The sequence below is a fragment of the Rattus rattus genome, chromosome 5 (genome assembly GCF_011064425.1).
Source record: "Rattus rattus isolate New Zealand chromosome 5, Rrattus_CSIRO_v1, whole genome shotgun sequence".
In the NCBI taxonomy this organism is placed as follows: domain Eukaryota; kingdom Metazoa; phylum Chordata; class Mammalia; order Rodentia; family Muridae; genus Rattus; species Rattus rattus.
Genome location: NC_046158.1, coordinates 69,214,121 through 69,241,651, shown reverse-complemented (window position 1 = coordinate 69,241,651; position 27,531 = coordinate 69,214,121). Strand labels below are relative to the sequence as shown.

Genomic DNA, 27,531 nt, shown 5'->3' with positions numbered 1-27,531 from the left:
AATTGAAGAAGACCTCAGAAGGTGGAAAGATCTCCCATGCTCATGGATTGGCAGGATTGGCAGGATTAATATAGTAAAAATGGCCATTTTACCAAAAAGCGATCTACAGATTCAATGCAATCCCCATCAAAATACCAATCCAATTCTTCAAAGAGTTAGACAGAACAATTTGCAAATTCATCTGAATAACAAAAAACCCAGGATAGCTAAAACTATCCTCAACAATAAAAAAAGGACTTCAGGGGAATCACTATCCCTGAACTCAAGCAGTATTACAGAGCAATAGTGATAAAACTGCATGGTATTGGTACAGAGACAGACAGATAGACCAATGGAACAGAATTGAAGACCCAGAAATGAACCCACACACCTATGGTCACTTGATTTTTGACAAAGGAGCCAAATCCATCCAATGGAAAAAAGATAGCATTTTCAGCAAATGGTGCTGGTTCAACTGGAGGTCAACATGTAGAAGAATGCAGATCGATCCATGCTTATCACCCTGTACAAAGCTTAAGTCCAAGTGGATCAAGGACCTCCACATCAAACCAGACACACACTCAAACTAATAGAAGAAAAAACTAGGGAAGCATCTGGAACACATGGGCACTGGAAAAATTTCCTGAACAAAACACCAATGGCTTATGCTCTAAGATCAAGAATCGACAAATGGGATCTCATAAAACTGCAAAGCTTCTGTAAGGCAAAGGACACTGTGGTTAGGACAAACGGCAACCAACAGATTGGGAAAAGATCTTTACCAATCCTACAACAGATAGAGGCCTTATATCCAAAATATACAAAGAACTCAAACAGTTAGACCGCAGGGAGACAAATAACCCTATTAAAAAATGGGGTTCAGAGCTAAACAAAGAATTCACAGCTGAGGAATGCCGAATGGCTGAGAAACACCTAAAGAAAAGTTCAACATCTTTAGTCATCAGGGAAATGCAAATCAAAACAACCCTGAGATTTCACCTCACACCAGTGAGAATGGCTAAGATCAAAAACTCAGGTGACAGCAATTGCTGGCGAGGATGTGGAGAAAGAGGAACACTCCTCCATTGTTGGTGGGATTGCAGACTGGTACAACCATTCTGGAAATCAGTCTGGAGGTTCCTCAGAAAATTGGACATTGAACTGCCTGAGGATCCAGCTATACCTCTCTTGGGCATATACCCAAAAGATGCCCCAACATATAAAAAAAGACACGTGCTCCACTATGTTCATCGCAGCCTTATTTATAATAGCCAGAAGCTGGAAAGAACCCAGATGCCCTTCAACAGAGGAATGGATACAGAAAATGTGGTACATCTACACAATGGAATATTACTCAGCTATCAAAAACAATGAGTTTATGAAATTTGTAGGCAAATGGTTGGAACTGGAAAATATCATCCTGAGTGAGCTAACCCAATCACAGAAAGACATACATGGTATGCACTCATTGATAAGTGGCTATTAGCCCAAATGCCTGAATTACCCTAGATGCCTAGAACAAATGAAACTCAAGACGGATGATGAAAATGTGAATGCAGATCGCTCCTGAGAGACACAGCCAGAATACAGCAAATACAGAGGCGTATGCCAGCAAGAAACCACTGAACTGAGAACAGGACCCCCGTTGAAGGAATCAGAGAAAGAACTGGAAGAGCTTGAAGGAGCGCGAGACCCCATATGTACAGCAATGCCAACCAACCAGAGCTTCCAGGGACTAAGCCACTACCCAAAGACTATACATGGACTGACCCTGGACTCTGACCTCATAGGTAGCAATGAATATCCTAGTAAGAGCACCAGTGGAAGGGGAAGCCCTGGGTCCTGCTAAGACTGAACCCCCAGTGAACTAGACTGTTGGGGATAGGGCAGCAGTGGGGGGAGGATTGGGAGGGGAACACCCATAAGGAAGGGGAGGGGGGAGGGGGATGTTTGCCCGGAAACTGGGAAAGGGAATAACACTCGAAATGTATATAAGAAATACTCAAGTTAATAATAAAAAAAAAATCAGAAAAAAAAAATATATATAGGGAGTGACAATTAGGAATTAATGAATGCCAAAATTAATTGGAATCATTTTATTAATGCTAAAATGGGGAATTAGCCACATAAAATATTTTAAAATTGATTATAAGAATACACTTGTCACCCAATTGTATTAAATCACTATGTTAATCTGTGTTATTATAATTTTCTCTTATTCCTAAGAGACCAAGTCTTAGGCACTCTGGGACTATGGAGAGAGGCTTAAAACACAGGTGATTCTAGAGAGTGCGTACAGAAATATATCCACTAACATCTCTAGTCCTGGATCAGGTATAGGCATGTGTTTTGTTTTTCATACACATAACACAAGTTTACTTATTTTTCGTAGACACCATATACATTTATGAAAACAGATATGAGACGAGGTAAGTGTCTGTTTTAGATACTAAGGATTTTAATGTTTAACCAAATAACGTGGGGATAAAATGTATTAAGATAGGCTTGGAAAGTAGGCAAATTTCATTTATTATTTTTAAAAGATACATGAAATTTTGTGTATCTTAAATGTTATATGAAATTATTATTATTTTACACAAAACTATTATTTTTAGTTTGAGTTACTTAAAACAATGTGTCCATGTTTCAGAAGTCTGTGATCTTTCTATGTTAATGTTCACTATGAACATACCAAATGTTATCTCTCCATTTTCATTTATATATGTAGACAGCTAGTTTGTTAAAGAACAACAATGAAAGTATGAGATATAGACTATGATTGGAAGAAATACTTAGGAACAATTAAATTTTTAAAACCCAGGTCAGTTGATTAAAAGCTACGCGAAAGTCAAAGAAAATAAGGACCGAGGAAAGCAGTGTAACTTTTGGACATGTAGGAAGGAACAATGCTTAGACACAAATCTGAGTTCTGAGGCAATGAACAAGGACTAGTTTTCTCATTATCTGTTTACCTGATAATAAGTGTGCAGAGTGTGAAAATTTTGCTTGATTAAGACTCAACTATTGGATTATCTGTTTTATTGTTCTTTTTGCCACCTCTGTTACCAGCATGATTAGGACAGAGTGCTGTCTGACAGAATCCTGTCTTTGTGCTCAAGAATTATGTTCGTGCAAATCATTCTGTCTACTTCCAGCAAGCTGTCATTTTATTTGAATGTACCTCAAGTTATAATAGATGCAGAACTATTACTGAATCCAGAGATCAACCTGAGATGTTTACAGTGAAGAATATGAATTTACCTATAAATAGCTGTGTCACACGGAGAAAGGCTCCATAGGTTTAGAGAATAAAGGGACAAGAATTGATACTTTCTGTATCCATAATTAATTATTCTTATTTGTTGTAGATACCACAACAACATTTTAATTAATAAAAAAATAATTGTTATCTGAAGAGAACAGTTTTCTTCATGAACTGATTGGAGAAACATAGCTAGTTTATTTGAGAATATCCACATCCTAACCTATAAAAATAAGGGTCAAACTTATCAATGCGTTGCTGTTGTAGAAATCATGTGGATAAATTCAAGTGAATATATGCTATATATGCTAAAGAGACCTATGTAGATATTATAAATGCTCTCATTTTCCTAACAATTGACATTAAGTCAGCTTACTTCAAGCACTTGCGATTTTATCAATTTTTAATTCTGTTAAACAAAAATATCAAGAGTCTGACTAAGAACTCAGAAAAACTGTAATTGTCGGCTTTTTTTTCTTTACGGTAACACCAGGATTTGCAGATCACAAAAATGACTTTTGAGAACTTCACCATGTTTACAGACTTTGTCTTCTTAGGACTTTCCGGCAGACAGGATGTGCAACAGGGACTCTTTGCTTTCTTCTTCTTTGTTTATAGCCTGACTGTAATTGCTAATCTAGGAATGGTCATATTAATTAAATTGGACAGCAGGCTTCACACACCTATGTACTATTTCCTGAGCAATCTGTCCATCTGTGACATCTGCTACTCCTCTACAGTCTCTCCCAAGATGCTGGCTGATTTCTTGTCTAAAGAGAAGATGATTCCTTATAATTTATGTGCTGTTCAAATGTATTTTTTCGGGGCCTTTGCAGATGTTGAATGCCTCATGCTTGCTGTGATGGCCTATGATCGCTATGTTGCCATCTGCAATCCCCTGCTCTATACAATTGCAATGTCCAAGAAGGTCTGTATCCAGCTTGTGGCTGTTGCCTATGCAGTAGGCTTGGTGGATTCAGCAATCCACACATGCTGTACATTCCAACTGTCCTTCTGCAATTCAAATGTCATCAACCACTTTTTCTGTGACATTCCACCCTTGTTGGCCCTCTCCTGCTCAGATACATCCATTAATGAAATAGTGATGTTCACATTTATTGGCTGCGTGGTAGGGTGCAGCATTGTCACTGTCCTTCTCTCCTACTGCTACATCATTGCTACAATCTGCAGGATGAACTCTGCTGAGGGCAGACGCAAAGCATTTTCCACATGTGCCTCCCACCTCATGGCTGTGGCCATTTTTCATGGAACTCTGCTTTTCATGTATTTCCGTCCCAGCTCAAGTTACTCCATGGACACAGACAAAATGGCCTCTGTTTTCTATACAGTTATAATTCCTATGTTAAACCCACTGATCTACAGTTTGCGAAATAAGGATGTGAAGGGGGCTCTGAAGAAGGCAATCAATATTAACTCATGGCCTGGATGAAATTCTGTGTCACATCACAAAATGAATAGAATTCTCTGATACTGTGTTTATGTGTATTACAATAGATTCCCTGAGGTACAACCTTTGAAATGTTTCCTACTGAGAATTGCATGAAATGAGAGCAATGATAGTCCTTAGTCTTCACTTGAAACCAATAAACAAGCCATTATGTGAATTCTGCAGGGAGGGTCCTTTAGCAACTTTATTCATTGACAACAGATAAAATAGGGCATCACAAACTCTTCACACCCAATATCCCTCAACTTTTCCTCTAGATTCAATAAATGAGTCAAATGAATAAAGTTGTTTGAGAATGAAAATAAGCTTTGCTGTTATTCATGTTTTAGCAATATTCTTGTGCATTAGTATCATCAAACTTATATCCATAGCATTGCGGTCAATAATTAGTAACTGAAGAATATACACATGCAAAAAAGATCCCTGCTTTAGACTGTCATTCTATGGTACTATTATTGTTCTCTCATTTAGTTTGTTATTTTCACTTGTTTTTTTCTTTTCTGGATAAAGGATTCCCATTAAAAGACAACAATTGAATAAATAAGTCTATATAACATAAAAAGTAATATATCTTATAATAAAGAGAAATGTTAGCAAAACTTTTTTTCATTTTTTATTGTATGTTTTACCTTGAATTAAATATTTGTCATCCTAGCAATGGCATACTTGGCAGGGTAACTTGGTATTAGTATCTCTTCCATTGTCTCACTTGCATTGACTAACTCCTTATGATCTGCAGCTCCAGGTTTTATTGCATCTAAACTTTTAACTTTCAACTCTGGACTTCCCTTCTTTCACTCACACTGAAAATTTACTCTTAGCAAATTTATTTTTAGCACTGACATATTGGATTCCTTGGATCTGATGCTCCTTTCTGAGCTCTATAGGTACCAGACACATAACCATTTTATTGATAAATATGCAATAAAAACAATTATAGAAATAAAATGGATATACCTAAAAAAGAAATAAAAATAAAAATTACATTTCTGTCTTCCATATATAATTTTATGATCTAAAGTTGTTGATTTATTTTCCTTACAGACTGTTGAAAAAACACACTGGCTTTGTAGTATTTTTAAGCTAAGTTAATTCTTTGAAAACTGGATACAGGTCTACAGTGCATTCTGTTTGTTTTCTTTGTCCTACACTTTTTGTCTTGTTCTATCTCTGTCAGATATTTTCCCATCTACTCACCTGTGTCTTTCCCAGATTTATATGTGCTATCTTTGCTTCCTGTGCTTTCATCAGGGTCATCTTTGTAACAATGGGATTGTGGATGTCTCTGAAGCTGGTGAGTCAGCAGTAGGTACATTACTGAAGGAATGGTTCTACTTTCCATTAATCTATTCAGAAGAAATGGTTCTGCTTTGAGGGGTAGGTCTCCATGAATCCTTATGATCCTTGCTTATCTGATTCGTGTCCTTTCATGGCTCAGTACAGTCATTTCTAGCTGTTTCAGATGGTCATTGTGGTGATTATGCACTATCCAGCTGATAGCATTTCACACATGCACACAACCACACACACACACACACACACACACACACACACAAATTCTCTCTTTCTTTGAGTCCATACAAAATTTCCACTCTTTCTTGCAAAATATTTCCTGGATCTCATGCAAAAGGTACAAAACTCATATTTATAGCTGGCCATTAATTTTCACTTAAAGAAAAAAGAAAAATAGGAGGGACTGAAATAAGAGAAATATCTTAAAATTTGTATAGCTAAATGTCATTAACAGAATTTATGCATATATATTTATTTATATATAGCTAAATTGAGAAAAAGAGATAAAGAGGTAGAAAAAAACTAAAGCAGCATCAGCAGAACTAACTCTGGGCATTCGTAGTAAGCTAAGTGTCAAAGAAGAAACCGTTAGTGCTATGAAACAGGACAGTACTTACTATAACCCATAAAGTTAGCATCCTTTTCTGGTGCTACCTTCTGTCTTCCACAGAGCTTGTTCAACTAACTAGTTGATATCTGCCTGCATAGTCTAACTTGAAGCTATCTTGTGGATCTGTGCCTGAACAGCTGAGATATTATTACTCTACCTTGATTCTATCTTGACTCTGTGTTAGAGCTGAGTATAGCCTGAAGCTTGGCTCTCCCTATAGTAATGTTACTTCTTGCATTGGACTATATCTAGAAAGTACACTTTTGGATTCATCCTCAGCTCTCATATTCTCAATGGGAGAATGTAGATAATTACTCCCACAGCATCTCATTTATTGTTATCTTTTGTGGCTCTTTTCTAAAAATGGAGGCCTCATTGGCACACTTAGTAATATAAAGCAATGATATCTGTATGTGGTTTGAAAGAAATCTATGCACTGAAGGAAATATTTCCTACTGACTATACATTATATGGTAGTTATTTCTCTTCTCTCTCAGGATCTATTTCTATATTTATTTTATAGTATTATGATAAAATTAATGTTTATGAATTATCTATAAATATTTTAACTGCAATAAAAGTCTATGTGACCCAAATTTCCAAATCAGCAAATAATTCAAAGGAATTATTTTACTTTTAGTTATGTTGGAGGGAGACAAAAATAGTGCCAGCGGAGTCCAAATGATAGTATTGGATCACCTAGAGCCTGAACTAAATTAGAGAGTGAGAGACCTGGTATGAGTGCTGCAAACTGAACTTGTAAGAACATTATGCATTCTTACACTCTGAGTCATGTTTCTTGCCAACTAGAATATATTTTTAGGTGTTATAATCCTCTTTTAGATTTAGCTGAAATTTCACTATTTTACTTTATTATTAAAGCAGTTTTATAGCACACACCTTACATTTTCTAATTGTGCCATACTATAGATTTAATATCGTGAAAATGATATTTCTATTAATCCCAGCTTATAGATCCAACACATTCTTAACCAAAACCCTATTTCATTCTTCCCAGTAAAGAAAAAAAATCTTATAATTGACACAGAATTATAAAAGGCCATGCAGAGATATCACCAGTCCATATTTCACTATATTTTACACAGCTATAATAATAAAAAATAGTATAATACTTGCAAAAATGCAAATGTAGACCAACTGAATAAAATAGAACACTTAAGCATGAGTACTCATAATTATTAGCATCTGATAATTGGACCTGTACACCAAAAAGCTACAATGAAGAAAAGGCAGTATCTTTATCAAATGATACTAAAACACAGAGTGCCAACCTGCAGAAGAATGAAGTTAGACCTGTGTCTGTGACCCTGTACCAAAATTAATTCCAGCTGCAGATTCATTCTCCTGGCCCTCTGGCCCTCTATTCTGCCTCTCCTCACACCTGATGGGGGTTGGCATAGGAGGAATTTTTAGGAAGTCCCAGAAACCTGGAATGGGAGAGGCTCCCAGAAGTCAATACAGGTTATCTTAACTAAGATTCCTAACAGTTGTGACATGGAACCTCAAGAAGGAACCTTCATTAGCCTAACAGGACCCCCCAGTGGAGGAATGAAGATAACCAACCCACCCACAAAACATTTCACTGGAAATTTGTCCTGTCTAAAAGAAACGCAGGGACATAGATGGAACAGAGACAAAAGTAATGGACAACCAAACCTGGCCCAACTTAAGGACCATCCCATGGGCAAGCACTAATCCCTGAGACTATTAGTGATATTCTATTATCCATGTAGTCAGGACTCCAGCATAACCATTGTCTAAGAGGATTTATTCAGTAGCTGGCTGAAACAGATGCAAATACCCACACATAAATATTGGATAGAGGTCAGAGACTCTTAGAGAAAAGATAAGGATTGAAGGCCCTGGGATAGGAAGCCAATGGGAAGAACAACAGAGTCAACTTATCTGGATACCAGGGAGATCTGAGACAGAGCCACCAACCAAAGAACATACAGGGGTTGGACCAAGGCTCTGGCACATAAGTAGCAGACATAGAGCTCAGTCTCTATGGGGCTCCCCCAACAAAGGAAGTGGGGGATCTCCATAAAGCTGTAGTTTGACTGTGGTATAAGGTCCCCAACACAGTTACCTTGTCTGGCCTCTGTGAGAGAAGATGTGCCTAATCTTGCAGAGACTGGATGAGCCAGGGTAGGGATATAAACACCCTCTTATAGGAAAATGGAAGAGGTACGAGAAAGTGACTCTGTGAGGTGGGGAATGGGAAGGGGGCAGTGTTTGGGATATAAATAGATAAATTAATTAATTTATTAATTCAAAATAAACATATAACAGATAGCATAAAGCTTTTCTAATTGGTTAGTTATATAGGTATTAACAGAATTTCTTTCTCCAAATAGGCATTGATATCTCCTCTTAAATTCTGTTTGTAAATATAAGCTGGAGACTGATAGAAGACATCCCGCCCCACACACCCCAGCCAATACATGTGCATGCAAAGTAATCCTGCACACACAGAAAAAAAATTCTGTTTGTATAAATTTTATTTTTTGTAGTTGAAATATTGATATTCAGAAAATAATTGCAAATAGATAAAGATCTAAATTTGAAGTTTGAAATGTTGAAATTGCTATAAGAAAACATAGTGCCTTGAAAGATTTAAAAAGAAAACAAAAAACCAGAAAGCATTTTTTGAAGAAGACAGTGTTTGTATAGGAATTAGGACCAAATAGAAATCCAAACGCAAAACCATAAAATCTAAAATGTTTGGCTAAGGAAACAGCCATGCAGGTAACAAGGAAACTTACAAAAACACAGAAATTTCTACAACTGTATAGCTGACAAATGATTATTATCAGGAATATATATGGAACCAAAGTATCAAGACCCAATGAAAAATGGACTGAGTTTTAACTGAGAGCTCTCAAAGACATAAAAGCAATTTATAAATGACTTAGAAAAGCTTCATTATTTTTGGCAATTAGGAAAATACAAATTAGAACATAGATACATTGGTAATCTGCAGACAGAAGTCTAATAGGTTTAATGAATTTTCATAATTCTTACTTAAATCAAAAAAGAAGAAATTACACTTGCTTTAATAAAAATGGCATTTCTCATGGAAACATCATAGTGAAACTTTATTTAGTTAAAATCAAATAAATCATAAAATATCATCTAACTATAATAAAACTGTTTTTTCTTTTCTTATTAGAATTGTGCATTATTATTAATGAACCTTAAAATGGAGAATTTATGGTGGTTTGTATCAGTCTAACATATGTACAAATTTAAACGTTGAAGGTCATAGAAATGTGAATGAAACTACAAAAATAGATTTCAGTTTCATCTCTAAGCTTGAGAAAGGTAGTTTTTCCATTTTTATTAAATTGGTTATTTCTTGTTTACGTTTCAAATGTTGTTCCCTTTACCAGTTTCCTGTGCATCAGCCCCCTTTCCTCTACCCCTCCCCTCTATATGGGTGTCCCCTTCCCCATCCACCCCCATTACCCCTCAACAATCCTCTAGACTGGGGGTCCAACCTAGGCAGGACCAAGGCTTCCCCTTCCACTGGTGCCACAACAAGGCTATTCACTGCTATATATGAAGTTGGAGCCCAGGATCCTTTCCTGGAAGCTCTGGTTGTTTGGCACTCTTGTTTTTATGGGATTGCAAGCCCCTTTAGCTCCTTCAGACCTTTCTCTAATTCCTCCAATGGGCGTCCTGTTCTCAGTTCAGTGGTTTGCTGCTGGCATTTGCCTCTATATTTGACATGTTCTGGCCGTGTCACTCAGGAGAGATCTATATCCGTTCTTGTCAGCATGAACTTCTTAATTTTATCCATCTTATCTAGTTTTGGTGGCTGTATATATATGAGCCACTTGTGAGGCAGGCTCGGAATGGCTGTTCCTTCAGTCTCTGCTCCAAACTTTGGCTCCCTATCCCCTCCTATGGATATTTTTGCTCCCCTTTTAAGAAGGAGTGAAACATCTGCATTTTGGTCATCTTTCTTCAGTTTCATGTGGTCTGTATAACTTGGGTAATTCGAGCATTTGGGCTAATATCCACTTATCAATGAGTCCATACCATGTGTGTTTTTTTGTAATAGGGTTATCTCACTCAGGATGATATTTTCTACTTCTGTCCATTTGCCTTTGAATTTCATGAAGTCATTATTTTTGATAGCTGATCAGTACTCCATTGTGTAGATGTACCACATTTTTTAAAATCCATTCCTCTGTTGAAGGACATCTGTGTTCTTTTCCTCTTCTGGCTATTATAAATAAGGCTGCTATGAACATAGTGGAGCGTGTGTCTTTGTTGTATCTTGGAGCATCTTTTTGGTATATGCCCAGGAGAGGTATAGCTGGGTTCTCAGGTAGTGCAATGTCCAATTTTCTGAGGAACCTCCAGACTGATTTCCAGAGAGGTTGTACCAGTTTGCAATCACACCAACAATGAAGTAGTGTTCCTCTTTCTCCACAACCTCGCCAGCATCTGCTGTCATGTCAGCTTTTGATCTTAGCCATTCTGACTGTTGTGAGATGGAATTGTCCCTAAAGAATCCAAATTGTACTTATGATCAGGATCTTGTTTCTGAACCTAAGAAACTGAGGTTTCACTCATCAGTCTGCTGCACTGTTCCCTTCTCAGACACATAGACACCATCCAAAAACTTTCTGATATTCTTATTTTTAACTGTTGTAGCTTGCTGAATCAAAGTCACTGAATTTGAAACAAACAATTTCAATATCATTTCCTTCAAGATTAATTCACCTTCCTGGGTTTGAGAGAACAAGCACTGCCTGCCCTCATCTGAATGCTGCTGACTAATTTTTCACCCAAAAAATTTTGGATTTCAAACAAAGACGCATTGTCTTGAATAATGATGTTGATAGGGAAGTGAACAAATCCTAGTGCAATGCCCTTGATCATGTTCTGAACATGACTGCAAATTGTTCTGACAGTGGCCAGTTCCCTTCTGTTACCGCAAAATTTGTCAACATGGAGCCTTTCCTTTTTCTTTCAAAGAACACTCAGCTCTACATTGATGTGATTGAAGTTCCTCTGTAGAGTTCCCCGGGGGTCCTTCATAAATGACTATCTGCCCCTTCAGAGTGATGTCATCATTTTCTGCAATGTCGACAGTCTGAGTGATGAGAATGGTCTTCATTATCACTGTAGATGAGGCAAGGAGAGATAATGAGCCCATCTTTATTACAAAATTAGTATTTATATACTTGTAATTAACAGAAGAAACTGGGAGCTCAATTTTAATTCAATTTCCTTTCAATTTACTTATATAATTAAATATTTACCCAAGATAAACTACTCAAACTTATAAAACTGTTAATGTTATTATTTTTAAGAGTTATTTTTTCCCATCTTTAATAAATTGGGTATTTCTTATTTACATTTCAATGTTATTCCCTTTCCTGGTTGCCAGGGCAACATCCCCCTAACTTCTCTCCCTCCCCTTCTATATGGGTGTTCTCCTCCCCCTCCTCCCCTCATAACCACCCTCCCCCAAAGAAACCCGCTCACTGGGGGTCCAGCCTTTGCAGGACCAAGGGCTTCCCCTTCCACTGGTGCCCTTACTAGGCTATTCATTGCTACCTATGCAGTTGGAGCCTATTTATTGAATAAGAGGGTTTTGCTTGTCTTTGTATATGTGGACCATATGTATGTCAGGTGCACATAGAGATTAGAATAGGGTATCTGATTGCCAGAAATTACACTTATAGATGGTTGTGACCTGTCATGTATGTGCTGAAAACCTAACCCAGCCCTCCACAATAGTCACAAATCCTCTTAAACACTGAAGCATGTATCTGCAGCCCCTAACTGTACATTAGCATATGATGTACTTCATAAAAGTTTCCTTCTTTGTTATACTTCTTAGTACTATAGTCTTTTTACCATTTATAGTAGTAAAAAGATTGTTTATAAAGTTTTCTGGGGATTGGAAGAAGAAAATATGTTGGAGGAAGCACAGTGGAGCATGTTCAGGTAACGTAAAGAGTATGCAGTGTGGGAAAATACTACAAGTCAAGCAATTGGTTCATTGTCAAGTGCCAATTGCAAACACATGGGCTATATGCCAATGAAATACTCAAAAGGTACAGGCACTAAAGCAGAGAAGCATTCCAGAAGTGGAAAATGAGTGCAACACAAATGTCTTTGAACTGACTACATCCATTACATGATTTAACTTTTTAAGTATCTGGTTCAGTTAAATTAAAATAACACAAATCATATTATATTGCATAAAATATGTACATATATTCTACATATTTCACAGTATAAAGTTAACTTGAATTTTTCATCCTGACATATCAAGTTGGTGATATGAACTAATGGTTTTCATTTAATGAGGAGCATCATGTATTCACAGGGGAATCAGATACCATGAGTAAAATTAACCACAGGCTTTTTAGCAGCATAGCCTTAAGGGAAGAGGTTGCAGAGACATGAGTCCCAGGAGGAACATGAAATAATGCAATGTTGCCTTATAATCTACTACCAAAGACAAACTCAGTCCACTTAAGCTCCTGAAATCCAAATCAAATAATATAAGGTTACAAATTTCCCTATCAAAAAAAAAAGCAGTTGTTAAATTAATCATCTTTTTAACCTATTTGGGTAAGTATATTTAAAATTTATTAAGATACTATAGTAAAGAAACAACAATAATATTCTGACTATAGATAGATGTAGAGCTTCCAAGACTATTTTTTGTTTATCTTAATTCTGATCCTATTTTAATAAAACTTTATTAAAATAAAATTATGGAAATGTATTAAAATAATAATTTGTACATTTAAAATATGATTGAGCTACCTATAAATAGGCAAATTCTCCCATAAAAATATATCCCTATATTTTAGTATTTATGTTAATTAAGTCCCACATACTTGGAAAATCATAAAAATTCAAATAACTACATATGTGCATGAGGCCAGTATATCTTGAAACCCTTTATTTGTCTTAAGGTTTTTTTATGTTTCTGTAATTAAATACACAAGATCTGAGGCTCTGCATATGCACATGTGATTTCAGGTTATACTATTTTTCAGTCTTTCCTTTGATTGATTAAAAGATTTATGCTTTGGTTCCAAAGCCTCCCTACAAATATTCAATCAGTGTGGTTGTCAAACTTTCACTTATTCAGAAGAAAAAGTAATTAGAAATTGTTTGTTACCTGCCATAAACTAAAAGAAAATTTGATCACAAACGGTAGAAAGTAGTCATGCTAATTTTGATTAGCAATATAGTCATTATTTTTAAATAAACATTATTCCTCAAACTTTGATGTTTTAGAAATAATTTATATGTAGCTGAATATTAAGTACAATGAATTTGAAACTTCAATACCTCAGGGAACCTCAGTCAATTTATATTGTTTTATAGGTCTATCTCAAGATAATATAATAAGTATATAATTCCTGTTAAGGAAGGCTAACTCAGGAAACTGAAATATAAAGGGTAGTTTGTCAAGAACATTTTCTACATTCCAGAATATGTACTAATTAATATGTCAGAAAAATTGTTAGAGTTAACTTATGTCATAATAGATGTGTTTGTCTTAATTATTTTTAATATTAAATACTATCATAACTGTTATTAAATAAATATTTATTTTCATAATACATATTATTTAAATACATAAAAATAAATACAAAATAATTTACTTTGAAGATTAAAGTACAATATATATTTCCAAAGATAAAGATAAACTAAAAAATAATAATGTTTTGAATGATGAAAGTATTATGAACATATACTTTTTAATTTTAAGGCTTATTCAAAAAAATGGACAAGAAAAATTGTTCCTCTGTGGGTGAATTCATCTTCTTGGGAATTACCAATAACCCTGACATGAAAGTGGCCCTCTTCACCACACTCCTACTTGTTTATCTCATTAATCTTCTGGCCAATCTTGGGATGATCATCTTAATTAGAGTAGACACTCAGCTGCAGACACCCATGTACTTTTTCCTCAGCCACCTCTCTTTCTGTGACCTCTGCTATTCCACAGCAATTGGACCCAAGATGTTGGTGGACCTTTTAGCTGAGGAGAAATCAATTCCCATTGTTGGTTGTGCTCTGCAGTTTTTTACGTTCTGTGTCTTTGCAGATTCTGAGTGTCTACTGCTGGCAGTGATGGCCTATGATAGGTACCAGGCCATCAGTAACCCCTTGCTCTATACAGTGAACATGTCCAGCAGGCTGTGCTCCCTCCTGATGGCTGGGGTTTACCTGGTGGGAACAGCAGATGCTTTGATACATACAACCCTGGCCTTCCGCTTGTGTTTCTGCAGGTCTAATGAGATCAACCACTTTTTCTGTGATGTTCCTCCTCTTCTATTAATATCTTGCTCAGATACAGAGGCCAATGAATTAGCTATATTCACAATTTTTGGGTTTATTGAGCTGAGCACCATTTCTGGAGTCCTTGTATCCTATAGCTACATCATATCATCAGTCTTGAAGATTTGCTCTGCTGAGGGGAGGTTTAAAGCTTTCTCCACCTGTGTTTCCCACCTGACTGCAGTTGCAGTGTTCCAGGGGACTATGCTCTTTATGTATTTCCGGCCAAGTTCTTCCTATTCTCTAGATCAAGACAAAATGACTTCACTCTTCTACACGCTGGTGATTCCAATGTTGAACCCTCTGATTTACAGCCTGAGGAACAAAGATGTGAAAGAGGCTCTGGCAAAATTGAAGAATAATTGGTGATTGTCAACATTTTCTAATGTATATTTTTGCCTTTATTTCAGTTTGTATTACACATATGGAAAACTGCATAACATACTAGTTTACTAAAAATATATTAGTTGTGACATTGTATTTGAAGCAAGCACTGTTGATATCTCTATGTACTTTTCATCAAAAATCTTATTATATTCTGTCTTTTAATAAATTTTCTGGGGCTGGAAAGATGGCTCTGTGATTAAAAGCACTGACTGCTCTTCCAGAGTTCCTGAGTTCAAATCCCAGCAACCATATGGTGGCGCATAACCACCTGTAATGAGATCTGATGCCCTCCTCTGGTGTGTCTGAAGACAGTTACAGTGTATAAAAATAAATGTAAAAGAAAAAAAAAGAAAATTTCCTAATAATTTCAATTGTTCTCACATTGTATAATCAATCCTTCCTCTCAATGTCAATTTAAATATGATGAGGTTGATGTGTATTCATTGAATTTTGCAGATGTAGATATTTCTCAAGGCAAATTAATTAACTTAATGAGTGGTGATTATTTTCTATAGGAAAAATACAGACAATTACTGTAACCTCTCATAATTTATATAGACTTTGTTACCACTCTAAAGACTGTGCGACCTGTGAGAATGGTGCCAATACATGAGGAAGAATAAATTCTCATGCAATAGACAACTTTGTTCAGAGCATCAGACAATTAATTCTCTGAAGGTTACTAAACAACATGAGTAATGTTTTCATGAATTTAAGCTGTATACATATACAAGGTCTACCTGTGTGAGGCAAAATTATGCTTTAATAGATATATAAAGATTAGTTTAACAATTGAAGAAAAGCAACAAACAATAGTAACTAATCTGGAGTAAAGTGATTTCTATTTATCACAACTGAGAATACAAAAACACATTCCAGTAACAACCCTACGTTGTGATGAGACGGAGTTCACAAGAGTCTTGTCATTTTCATGTAGTCTTCTCACAAGCACTATCAATTCTCCTCATATATTCTATTCCTGGATCATGTTCCGTGAGATTTCATGGTAGTCTTTATCTTCAAACCTGTTAACTCAATTCCAGAGCAATTCCTCTAGTGTGGCTTTCAGATAACATCTTCCAGGAAGCTAGCTTCTCAGATACTATACATAAGGGATTTTCATAGAGGAAAAGATGATGTTGAAGTAAGGATTACTACAATCAGAGGTCTCAATGTATAGTGACATATTTGGATGATGAACTGGGTCAATGAAGACAAGTACCATATTTTGTCATTGTGTAACTGGGGGCATGGACTGTCAATTCTTCCATAATTTCTCCTATTTGCTTCTAATACATTTTTGTTTTCCACATTCAGTCCTAGTCAAATAGTTCTCTACAATTACTTTCTTAAGCATTAATTAATTTGCATCTATTTCTTAAATTGCCATATCCAATGAGAGCATATTGTTTTTCAAACACTGGATTATTCTAATTATGAAAACATCAGAATCATATGTGGGAAACAACATGAAACACCAAAAATAACAAAACAAAATTTGATATAATGTGAAATTTAGGAATGTCATTACCATTATTAAGACAATCCTACCTGAATGTGACATATTCTTCATACATAATTAGACATTTTAGCATTTGAAAAAACTATAAAATCTGGTTGTAGATTAAAATCTAAATATTCTAAATAATTAAAATACTGAGAGATATGCATCTTGTCCTTTGTATACCTTTTTCCTATATTATTGATAAATATTTCTCATGGCTGAACTTTGAAAAGTCTTTTTGGAATAATAGGCTATGGAGCTAAGATTGAAAGCTGAGTAAGGACTCTTTACATTGCCGATCACAATCACATGTACTGAATTTTCCTGGGCCCATTCAGTTTTAACATTTCAGTGTGAAATGATTCTTAATTAAATTATTTCAGAATTGAAGATCTGATACTCCTGGCTAATGGCACACTATGAGGTCGCTGAAATTACTTGAAAGGATTTTCCATTTAGATAAATCTGATGGGTAGCATAACTCATGTTTTGTAATTGTGAACTATGGTCACATTTATTTATTTTAAATATTTACTGTTTAAATACTACCAAAATAATAAGTGTGAATTTCTGTTGTTTGCTTTGGGTATTTTGTTTGTTTTGTCTTCTTTATTTTCTAATGATCAATAGTTGGTTGGCTGGGGAGGTGAAGAAGTTTTGGATGGATGGATGGATGGATGGATGGATGGATGGATGGATGGATGGGAAGAGGAGAAAATTGTGACTAGAATATGTATGGAACATTTTCAATAAAATATGATGATAAAACTATTGTTAATATATTGCATAGTGTTTGGAAAATGACAAAACCCCAAAGACAACCTTCAGAGATTGGATTACAGTCCTTATCATACAGTACCTAATAACTCCCTCTTTCTGCCACTAAAGTGAAGTGAAGGTCCAGACTATCTATGATAAAGAATGAGTACTATATGAGCTCACCACACCTAACCTGGTTTGGCGACTGCTTTACCCCAGAGTTGTGAGAGTTCCAGTATGTGGCATTTTGTAATAACACCTCAAAAAGATAATAAAATAGAAGGACTGCAAATATTGTTTCAGTTTTTTAAAGGTCATGTAAAATGTGGTAAAATGTAGAGGCTAATAAGTTAAAAGAGAAAATAGATCAATGATTAACTTTTATCTTTCTTAAGGGCTATTTGAGATATTTTATTACATTTACACTGTGATTTAAGCTACATATCAATCCTATTTTATTATATACATAATGTGGTCAAAAGAAAAAGAAATTTAAAACTCATCAATGTCTTAAAATGCTTTGAGCTGAGTTATTATATTTTATGATGAGTGATTACTGAAGTTGAAAATTTGTTCCTTCGATGTATTTAAAGGGCTTTATGACTCAACCTGAAGCTTAAACATATGACTCTTCACTCTGAAGTTCATACAGAACTGTTCATCACAACCTCAAAGGCTTTGTTCTAGTGAATGAGACATCTAGTTAAATGTTCATTGCTTTATTCCATTCTTAGCCTTTCTGAATCAAAAACTTCTTTTTAAATGCCACTCAATTAATTTGGGTAGATACAACTGACTTAAACTTATCAATCAGAATAGTCCAAGTATTTGACATGATACATTTAGATTAGACACTAAAAAAAGTGCACATAAAACTAAGAGATGAGAAACCATCTAAGAAATGAGTTGGTGAGAAAGAGTTTTGTTGATCTGTCAAAGCCCTGTTGAATGGACATGGGAAGAGTCATTGAGCCACCACAGCTAATTGACACAATTTGATCAAAGCTGAGTAGATAGCTCTAACATGGTAAACAGAGACAATTGACAAATTCAGACTGGCCAGGAGCATGCATTACAGAATCAAGACCCCTTTTTATTACAAGCTTATAGCTCTCTGAATATATAGTTAAAAATAGGGGTATAACCTGGAAGAATGGAATTCAATAAATAAAATAGACTAAAATAAATTTTTTCTACTTGATAGCATAGATGATAAAACATATAGTAAAAGAAGTTACTATTCATAAAAAAGTTACTATTCATAAAAGCATCTTTAAAATATTTTTTGTATGGAATATTTTCAAACAGCAAGGACTTCTAGTCTAACAATAGGCTGTCATATAATAAATGTGTTTGCTTTGGAGGAGATATTCTTTAGATTCTTTAAGTTGGAGGTGTAAGTCTAATGACAATAAAATCTGTCGTATATATTTTATAACTGTAACTGAACTTGTCACACTAATAATAATAAATGAAATGAATAATGTAATAAAAAGTCAAACATATATTTTGTACAACTTGGACAATGACTCTGCCTTTGTTCTAGTAAACCTGTATAAATAGAGTAGCTTCTGGTTCCTAGTCATTCACAGCAGCAGAAATGGCCTGATTGCTAGTTAGAACCACAGTAGTGTGATTGCTAGTTATTCAGAGCAGCTAAATTCTCATGACCATCATCTGACTCAAATCCTTCCCTTGCAGACTTCTTGTCTCTTCTAAGAGCTGCCCTGTAAGCAAGGCCCATAATGTCCTCAGGTGGGAAAAGCCTATCAAGAAAGTCCCAGCATTGATCTTTCTGACATATTTTAGAAAAGATGATCTGGCTAATAAAACCGTTGAATAAGTACACCTTTATTCTTTCCACTTTGCTTTATTAGTATTCCTAAACTAGTTAGTACCTTAGCAACGATTCCATTCAATTTATATCTGCGTTGCCATCCAAATAACATCAACACACTATAAAACCATGTTGGAGAACATCATTAAAGAAATACTTCATTAATCATTACTTTCCGTAGTTTAGTCTCACATAGTTGAATTTCAAAATAATCTTTAAGCAGTTCAAGGATTAATGCATCTACAAGTCTTACTATTGCAATTAATGAAACTCTGAAACATTTGTTTATAGATTTACATATATAAACAAGTGTTGACTTATATATTTGCATGGGCACAATGATTACTTAAGTATAGAGTTGGTATTGGTATTTTTCTTTCTTTCCACATTTTATGTCAAATATACAATGCAATTTTTTATAATATGAAAGGAACAATTGGTCCTTCCTCAAAGGATATGTACAATATCATGTTGGAAAAGATAACTTATACAGTTGAATCACAAATAACAAAGGTAAATTGCAATATAATTGTCTATGAGTTACCAAACAGAACATTCAACCCAGATGATGAAGTGTGCAGAGAAGGGAAAAGAAGCTACTGAGAAACATGAAATCAACTACACTCCATGTAGCCATGTACTTTATAAAGGCTTTATTCTTTGCTTTTAAGCTACTTTGAACACATGTAAATCTAAAAATGAAACAGAATAATAGTGTCTAAGAGTTTTCAATTTCCAGATACTTTGCCTAGAATTGTTCCTTTCTTCTACTTAAGCATCTGCTCTTAATTGCTTGGTCAAGTCATGTGTTGAAAAGAAGATAAATGAAAGCAGGACAGTTGGAGAATCCACAGCAAAACATAAGCTGTGGCATAAGACACAATCAGACATGTTTTATTGAGAGCAATTATACCTTTATCAAAAACAATATAATGGAAATTGAGAGGATGAATACAGGTATAGTTGCCAAGATGCAATAATGTTTGCAAGCTATACAGGGTACTCAAGAATAGTATCTAAGACCAATTGTCTTATCAATGCTTCCTTGACTTCCAAGGTAACATACACAGAAAAGACAAAGCAGCATTAATGTCCCACTGCCTGAGGGAGTGTGTCAGTCTCTCGGGAAGTGGAAATCACAATCTTCCTTAGAAGCCATGGAATATAACCTGAAAGATCTACTCCTCCCAAGGTAACTAGGCCAAGTCATCTCTATGGATCCTTGGAGAGGAATATATCTTTAGATATGCAACACGGTATTTGCATTTGCTGGTCTTTTGCAAACAGCACTTATGTATTAACTCTAGAAATATTCTGCATAGACGTTATTCTAGGACATTTTGAGGCAGATTCAGAGCCATTAGTTTGTTCATGTAATGTTTATCCATGACTTACATTAGATGATTGCCCTTATGATCATAGACAAAAGATGATTCACCATGAATGAAAAAGACAAAATACAGAGAAGCACACACAATAACATAATGCACATGGTTTTTAATCCGGAAAGTTATGGATCATATCTTCACTTTGAGTTAGAATTCTCATGCTACATGCTAGGCTTTCTGGTATGTGTCGATAGCTTGACAGACTTTAAAAAAAAAACTGTCAAAATGAGAAGAGTAAAAAGAAAAATACGTGTTTAAATCTGTTGCATTTAATTTAAACAATTAAATATATGTAGAAGAATAAGGCAGAAATTCACAATTTCAAAGCCAGGAAAGCATAGTGAATAATTAAAACTTTCAGGTGAATCTCAATAAAATTTTAAAACCAACTTTTTCTTTTAATTTTCTCCAAGGCCTCTTTCACATCCTTGTTCCTTAAGCTGTAAATCAGGGGGTTCAGCATAGGAATCACAAGGGTATAAAATAGAGATGTCATTTTGTCTTGATCAAGGGAATAAGAAGAACTTGGTCGAAAATATGTGAAGAGTAGCGTTCCTTGAAAAATAGCAACTGCGGTCAAGTGAGAGGTACAGGTGGAGAAAGCCTTGAGCCTCCCTTCAGTTGAATGGATTTTAAAGACTGATGCAATGATGTAACAGTAAGAAACAAGGACTCCTGAGATGGTACTCAGTTCAAGGAAGCCATAAATAGTAAATAGTACCAGGTAATTTACTTGAGTATCTGAGCAGGAGAGAAGGTAAAGTGGAGGTAGATCACAAAAGAAGTGATTGATCTCATTAGACCCACAGAAACATAAGCGAAATGCCAACGTTGTATGTATCAAAGCATCTGATGTTCCCACCAGGTAAACTCCAGCCATGAGCATGAAACACTTCCTGCTGGACATGTTTACTGTGTAGAGCAAGGGGTTGCTAATGGCCTGGTATCTATCAAAAGCCATGACTGCCAACAGCACACACTCAGAATCCGCAAAGGTACAGAAAATGAAGAGCTGCAGAGCACAGCCCCAGAAGGGAATCGACTTGTTTTTGCCAAACATATCTACCAGCATCTTGGGACCAATTACTGTGGAATAGCAGAGATCGCAGAAAGAGAGGTGGCTCAGGAAAAAGTACATGGGTGTGTGGAGCTGGGCATCCATTCTGATCAAAATGATCATACCAAGATTCCCCAGAAGATTGCTGACATAGATGAGGAGAAATATGGTAAACAGTGTTCCTTTCATCTCTGGGTTATTGGTAACTCCAACAAAAATGAATTCATTCAAGGAACAGTTTCCTATATCCATTCTTTCTTCCAATCTCTAGTTAAAAATTATGCAAATTCATTTTTACTGCTGGATATCAACAATGTATTTATGAGGTAAAACAGAGTTTATTTCTTATATGTTACATGCCATAGAAGTTTCTGCATCCTGTTTCTTTCTTTCAACCTTTTCTTAACAATTTTTTCATAACAAAATGACCAATAACTGTGACAGTTGAGGAACTGAAACTAACCACCATTAGGTGTCCATGACTTTATACCTATTCTGTAGTATACATATGGTCTATATCAGTTATTGCAAGAGATAGACTTGGAAATGTTGATTCTCATTTGATCTTTCCACAATAGGAAATAAACTCAAATATTAGACTCAGGCTATATTACAGAGAATATTATATCCATTGTTTAAGATTTATAATACACAACATAGTTACTATATTCTTTTAAGAGCATATGATCTTAAAAATATTTTATTAGTTTACAGATATTCTGATTGAAACTATGATAACAACTAAATATGCTTGAATATAAAAATAGAGAACACAAATATTTACTACTAACAAATAACATGGTTAGACTTTTTGTTTTATTTTATTTTAAAATGTTTTTATTGAAATAAACTTATACCATTTGCCCCTTTCCTCACTTCAGCTAGACCATAGTTTCTGTCCTTTTACCTAATTTCATGTACTCACTCTCATGCATGTGTATATATATACATATATGTATATATGTATATATATAGTTTATCCACAAATAAACATAAATATATAGAATCTTCTGAATTTGTTGTTTGTATGTATATAGTTTCACAGTTAGCCATTTTCTTAGTCTGTCTTTTATTTTCCTTTGCATACTGAGACAAATGTAACTCTAATTTGATCTTTGACTTTAGACTCTGTTATGTTTTACAATAGTACTCCTTACACAGAAGTAGCACTTAGCACTTGTCTAATACCTATGTTTCTGACAACTTAGATGGATAAAAACAAGCAACACTGAAAAAAAATTCATCCAATACAGTTGGATTTCACAACTCAAATTTTCTTCAAATCTAAAACAGCTATTTGAATGGAATACAGTGAATGTTCTAAAATGCATCTGCTTTTGTTTATGTAAATGTTTTTCCAGGTATATGTTTTACACATGTATATATTTGCATATACATGTTTTGTTTTGCACTTTAAAAAATAAATAATGTACTTTTTATCTTTTTAGATTACATAGATACTATGAAATAAATTTCATTATTCACTGATATTGCATGCATTATTTGTCACACATTAAGCCAACAGTTACTGCTTAATATTTAAGTTAGTTAAATATATACAGGTGGGCATAAAAATAGAAAAAAAATGGACCTTTCCTCTATATTAAGACTAGAATAACAGTTAAAATACAATCTTGCTGATACTATTTTTTAAGACTCTGATTCTGTTAAAAATTATTTTTATTCATTATATCTAGATATTCTATAAATTTAAAAGACAGAAAAATCATCACTGAAACATCTGTTTATAAAGTGGTAGGATTATTTTTGAGTTACCTGATTTTTAGGATAAGGGAAGGTAGGAACCCACCTGAAGGAAGTAGTAGCTTTAAGTGTGTGAACCTGTGATGGTGAAGTTTTATTGTTCCAATTGTCACTGGGGACTGAAGGCTGTGAAATCATTTCCCGGAAGATTTGTTTTGAATGATTAGTTTCTTCTTTTCTATATTCTTCTCTCTAAATGCATCACTTTATCTAGCAAAGAGGTAGTTTAAAGCATTTACTTCTTTTATTAATTATTCTATTTCAATACATACATGACAATATACCACCAAACACACACACACACACACACACACACACACACACACACACAAATGATATATTTTAAACCTCAAAACTTTTCTCTCCAATGTAAAGTAAAAATTGAATAACTCAAACTTTCAAACTCCCTACTGAAAACTTAACTGTCCCCGACTTTTCCTTGTACATTTTTTTCTTCAGCAATAAAATATTTGTTCTATTATCTCAGTTAGAAAAACCACTCCAAAAAAAGAAAGAAACAAAGAAAGAAAGAAAGAAAAAGCAAACCAAAACAAAACGATTTCTTTATTTTCATTTTCGTTGTCTGACTGTATTTCTCTTCATGAGTTTATAAATGTTTATTGTCAAAAGAGGGCAAAAAAAAAAAGACATTAGATAACTTACAACCAGAGTTACAAAAGGTTGTTAGCTGCAATGGGTGCTAAGATAGAAAACCAGTTCCTATGTCCCCCAGGAAGTTGGGCAAATAACATCTACACTGCCCCTATAATATCTATTCTTTACAAATGACATTTTAACATTCACATGTCTTTTCAGATTGCCTATAGCAATGTATGTCTCCTGCCACTAATTCCACACCACTTTTTATCACCATAGTATGATCATGTCTCAGTTATCAGATATAATTTTACTTCATCCTTACAATTAATATAATGAATGAATTTTCAGAAGTTTGTTTTGAAATAAAATATCAAAGATAGAAATGATTGCTGTGGTGAACCTGAACTAAAATGGAAATCACACAACTTTTGGCAGAATTCTCATTATAACTAGGGTTCCCTTTGAATATGATATTTGTTTTGCTCATGATCATGCCATCAATAATAAATCTTCCAAAACTGTCCATCTAAATAACCATAGAATGTTACTAGGTTTTTATTTGCATCAATTAATTTGATATTATTTGAACTCCTTTTGCTGTTGATGAGTTAAATGGCATTTGTAGTATAAACTCACCAATTGAGAGTAAAGAACACTGACCCAAATTTTGGTCAAATTAGGCAAATTTTAATTCTGTGTACAGCAAAGCCAGTCTAAGAAATATTTCCCCCTAAAGCTGGGTTGAATAGATAATAAGCAAGTTAATTTTCTAGGCTCTTTTTATAGTACCAACACATAAGCTGGTTATTTACAGGATGAATTTGGTAATATAGAAACTTGATAAGTAAAATACAGAAGTAGATAGCAGTTTAATTTAACTTGGCAGAGAATCTTGTAGTTTTTATGAAGAGGAAAGATTAATGCATGATCAGCATGTGGCACAGGTTAAATTCCAGAAAAGAGAAATGTATGTTTTTCAGTGAACTGAAGCTTATTTTGAGGTAAAAATGCACAGCTTCTGATCTTTATTTGCTTTTTTAAATTATTGTATTTATTTATTTTTACACTCCAGATTTGATTCCCCTACCAGTCCAAGCCCCTACTGTTATACATCTCATACCTCCTCCATGACCCAACCCTATTTCCATGAGGATATCCTCACTCCACCCATCAGAACTCTAAAATTCCTGGGGGCTCTAGTCTCTTGAGGGTTAGGAGTATCTCTGATTGAACCAAGACTTGTGAGTCCTCTGCTGTTTATGTGTTGGGGGTTTCATCTCAGCTGGTGTATGGTGTCTGTTTGGTGATCCAATGCTGAGAGATCGTAGGAGTCCATGTTATTTGAGAATGCTGGTGCTTCTACAGGATTGTCTGCCTCCTCAGCTTCCTCCAGGTTTTTGTTAATTCAACCACAGAGGTCATCAGCTTCTGGTCGTTGGTTGGGTGCACATATCTACATTTGACTCACTGTTTGTTGGGTCTTTTGGAGAGCAGTCATGATAGGTGCATTTGGTGAGCACCCCATAGCCTCAATAATGGTGTCAGGTGTTACAGCCTCCCCTTGAGCTAGATCACACTTTTGGTCTGTCTCTGGATCTCCTTTTCCTCAGGCTCTTCTCCATTTCTGTCTCTGCAGATCTTTCAGACAGAAAGAATTGTGGGTCAGAGTTTTGACTGTAGAACAGCAACCCCATCCTTCATTTGATGCTCTGTCTTTTTGCTGGAGGTGGACTCAACAAGTTCCCTCTTCCCAGCATAGGGCATTTCATTTAGGGGCCCTCTTTTGTGTCCTGAGAGTCTCTCACCTCCCATGTCTCTGGTAGATTCTGGAGGGTTTTCCCAACTTTCTTCCTCCCGAGGTCACCTGTTTCCATTCTTTCTGCTGGCCCTCAGGGCTTCAGTCATTTTCCCCTACCCAATACCATATCATGTTCCCCTTTCCCTCCACCCCATTTTCTTTCCCTTCCCTGTCTCTCCCTACCTCCCACCTTGTGGTTGCTTTCTTCTTCCTCCTAAATGATACTGAGGCATCCTCACTTGGACTCTTCAGCTTGTTGATCTTTTTGAATTCTGTGGACTATATCTTGGGTAATCTGTCTCTTTTTTGGGGGTGCTAATATCCACTTATTTGTGAGAACATACCATGTATGTCTGTCTTTTGGGTCTGAGTTAACTCACTCAGGATGATATTTTCTAGTTCCATCCATTTACCTGCAAACCTCAAGATGTCCTTGTTCTTAATAGCTGAGTAGCATTCCATTGTGCAAATGAACTACATTTTTTCAGTTTCCATTCTTCCATTGTGGGACATCTGGATTGTTTCCAGCTTCTGGCTATCACAAATAAGGCTACTATGAACATAGCGGAACACATGTCCCTGTGACAAATGATGTCCCGTGCCAAGCATCTGTTATGTATATTCCCATTAGTGGTATTTCTGGGTCTTTAGGTATTCCATTTCCACTTTCCTGAGGGACCTCCAAATTGATTTCCAGAGTGGTTGTACCAGTGTGCAATCCTACCAGCAATGGAGGAATGTTCTTCTTTCTCCACATCTTCATCAATGTCTATTGTCACCTGAGGTTTTGATATTAGCCATTCTGACTGTAAGGTGGATTTTCAGGGTCGTTTTCATTTGCATCTCTCTGATCACTTAGGATTTCAAACATTTCTTTAGGTGCTTCCAGGCAATCGATATTCCTGATGTAATTCACAGTTTATTTCTCAATCCCAATTTTTGATTGGATTGATAGGATTTTTGGTGGTTAGCTTCTTGAGTTCTGTATATATCTTGGATATTAGCAAGCTCTACTACAGAGCAATTGTGATTAAAAACTGCATGATATTGGTACAGAAACAGATAGGTTGGTAAATGGAATAGAACTGATGACCGAGAAATAAAACCACACATTTTCACACCCTTGATTATTTTATAAAGAAGCCAAAAATATACAATGGATAAAAGAAAGCATCTTCAATAAATGGTGCTGGTCTAACTGAATGTCTGTATGTAGAAAACTGAAAATAGACCCATATTTGTCACCATGCACAAAGCTCAAGTCCCAGTGGATCAAGAAACTCAACATAAAACCAGATGCACTCAATCTAATAGAATAGAAAGTGGGAAAGAGTCATGGCACACTTGTTGTCACAGGGGAAAATTTCCTAACTAGAATTCCAATAGCTCATGCTCAAAGATCAAGATTGATAGGTGGGACTTAATGAAACTGGAAAGGTTCTGAAAGCAAAGGACATAGTCAATAAGACAACTCGG

At 35.3% G+C, this 27,531-nt stretch overlaps 3 protein-coding genes across 3 annotated transcripts; 2 read left to right on the top strand and 1 right to left on the bottom strand.

Annotated features, from left to right (window-relative positions):
* The first annotated feature begins 3,752 nt into the window (after window positions 1-3,752).
* Window positions 3,753-4,691, top strand: LOC116900355 (olfactory receptor 5W2-like). Its single transcript, XM_032902109.1, has one exon. The coding sequence runs from the start codon at window positions 3,753-3,755 to the stop codon at window positions 4,689-4,691; it is 939 nt and encodes a 312-aa protein (XP_032758000.1).
* A 9,706-nt stretch (window positions 4,692-14,397) lies between these two features.
* LOC116900354 (olfactory receptor 5W2-like) lies at window positions 14,398-15,330 on the top strand. Its single transcript, XM_032902108.1, has one exon. The coding sequence runs from the start codon at window positions 14,404-14,406 to the stop codon at window positions 15,328-15,330; it is 927 nt and encodes a 308-aa protein (XP_032757999.1). The 5' UTR covers window positions 14,398-14,403.
* Window positions 15,331-21,215: 5,885 nt separating this feature from the next.
* On the bottom strand, window positions 21,216-22,151 carry LOC116900353 (olfactory receptor 5W2-like). The gene has a single exon (XM_032902107.1). It carries the CDS (start codon window positions 22,143-22,145, stop codon window positions 21,216-21,218), a length of 930 nt encoding a protein of 309 aa, XP_032757998.1. The 5' UTR covers window positions 22,146-22,151.
* Between the last annotated feature and the right edge of the window lie 5,380 nt (window positions 22,152-27,531).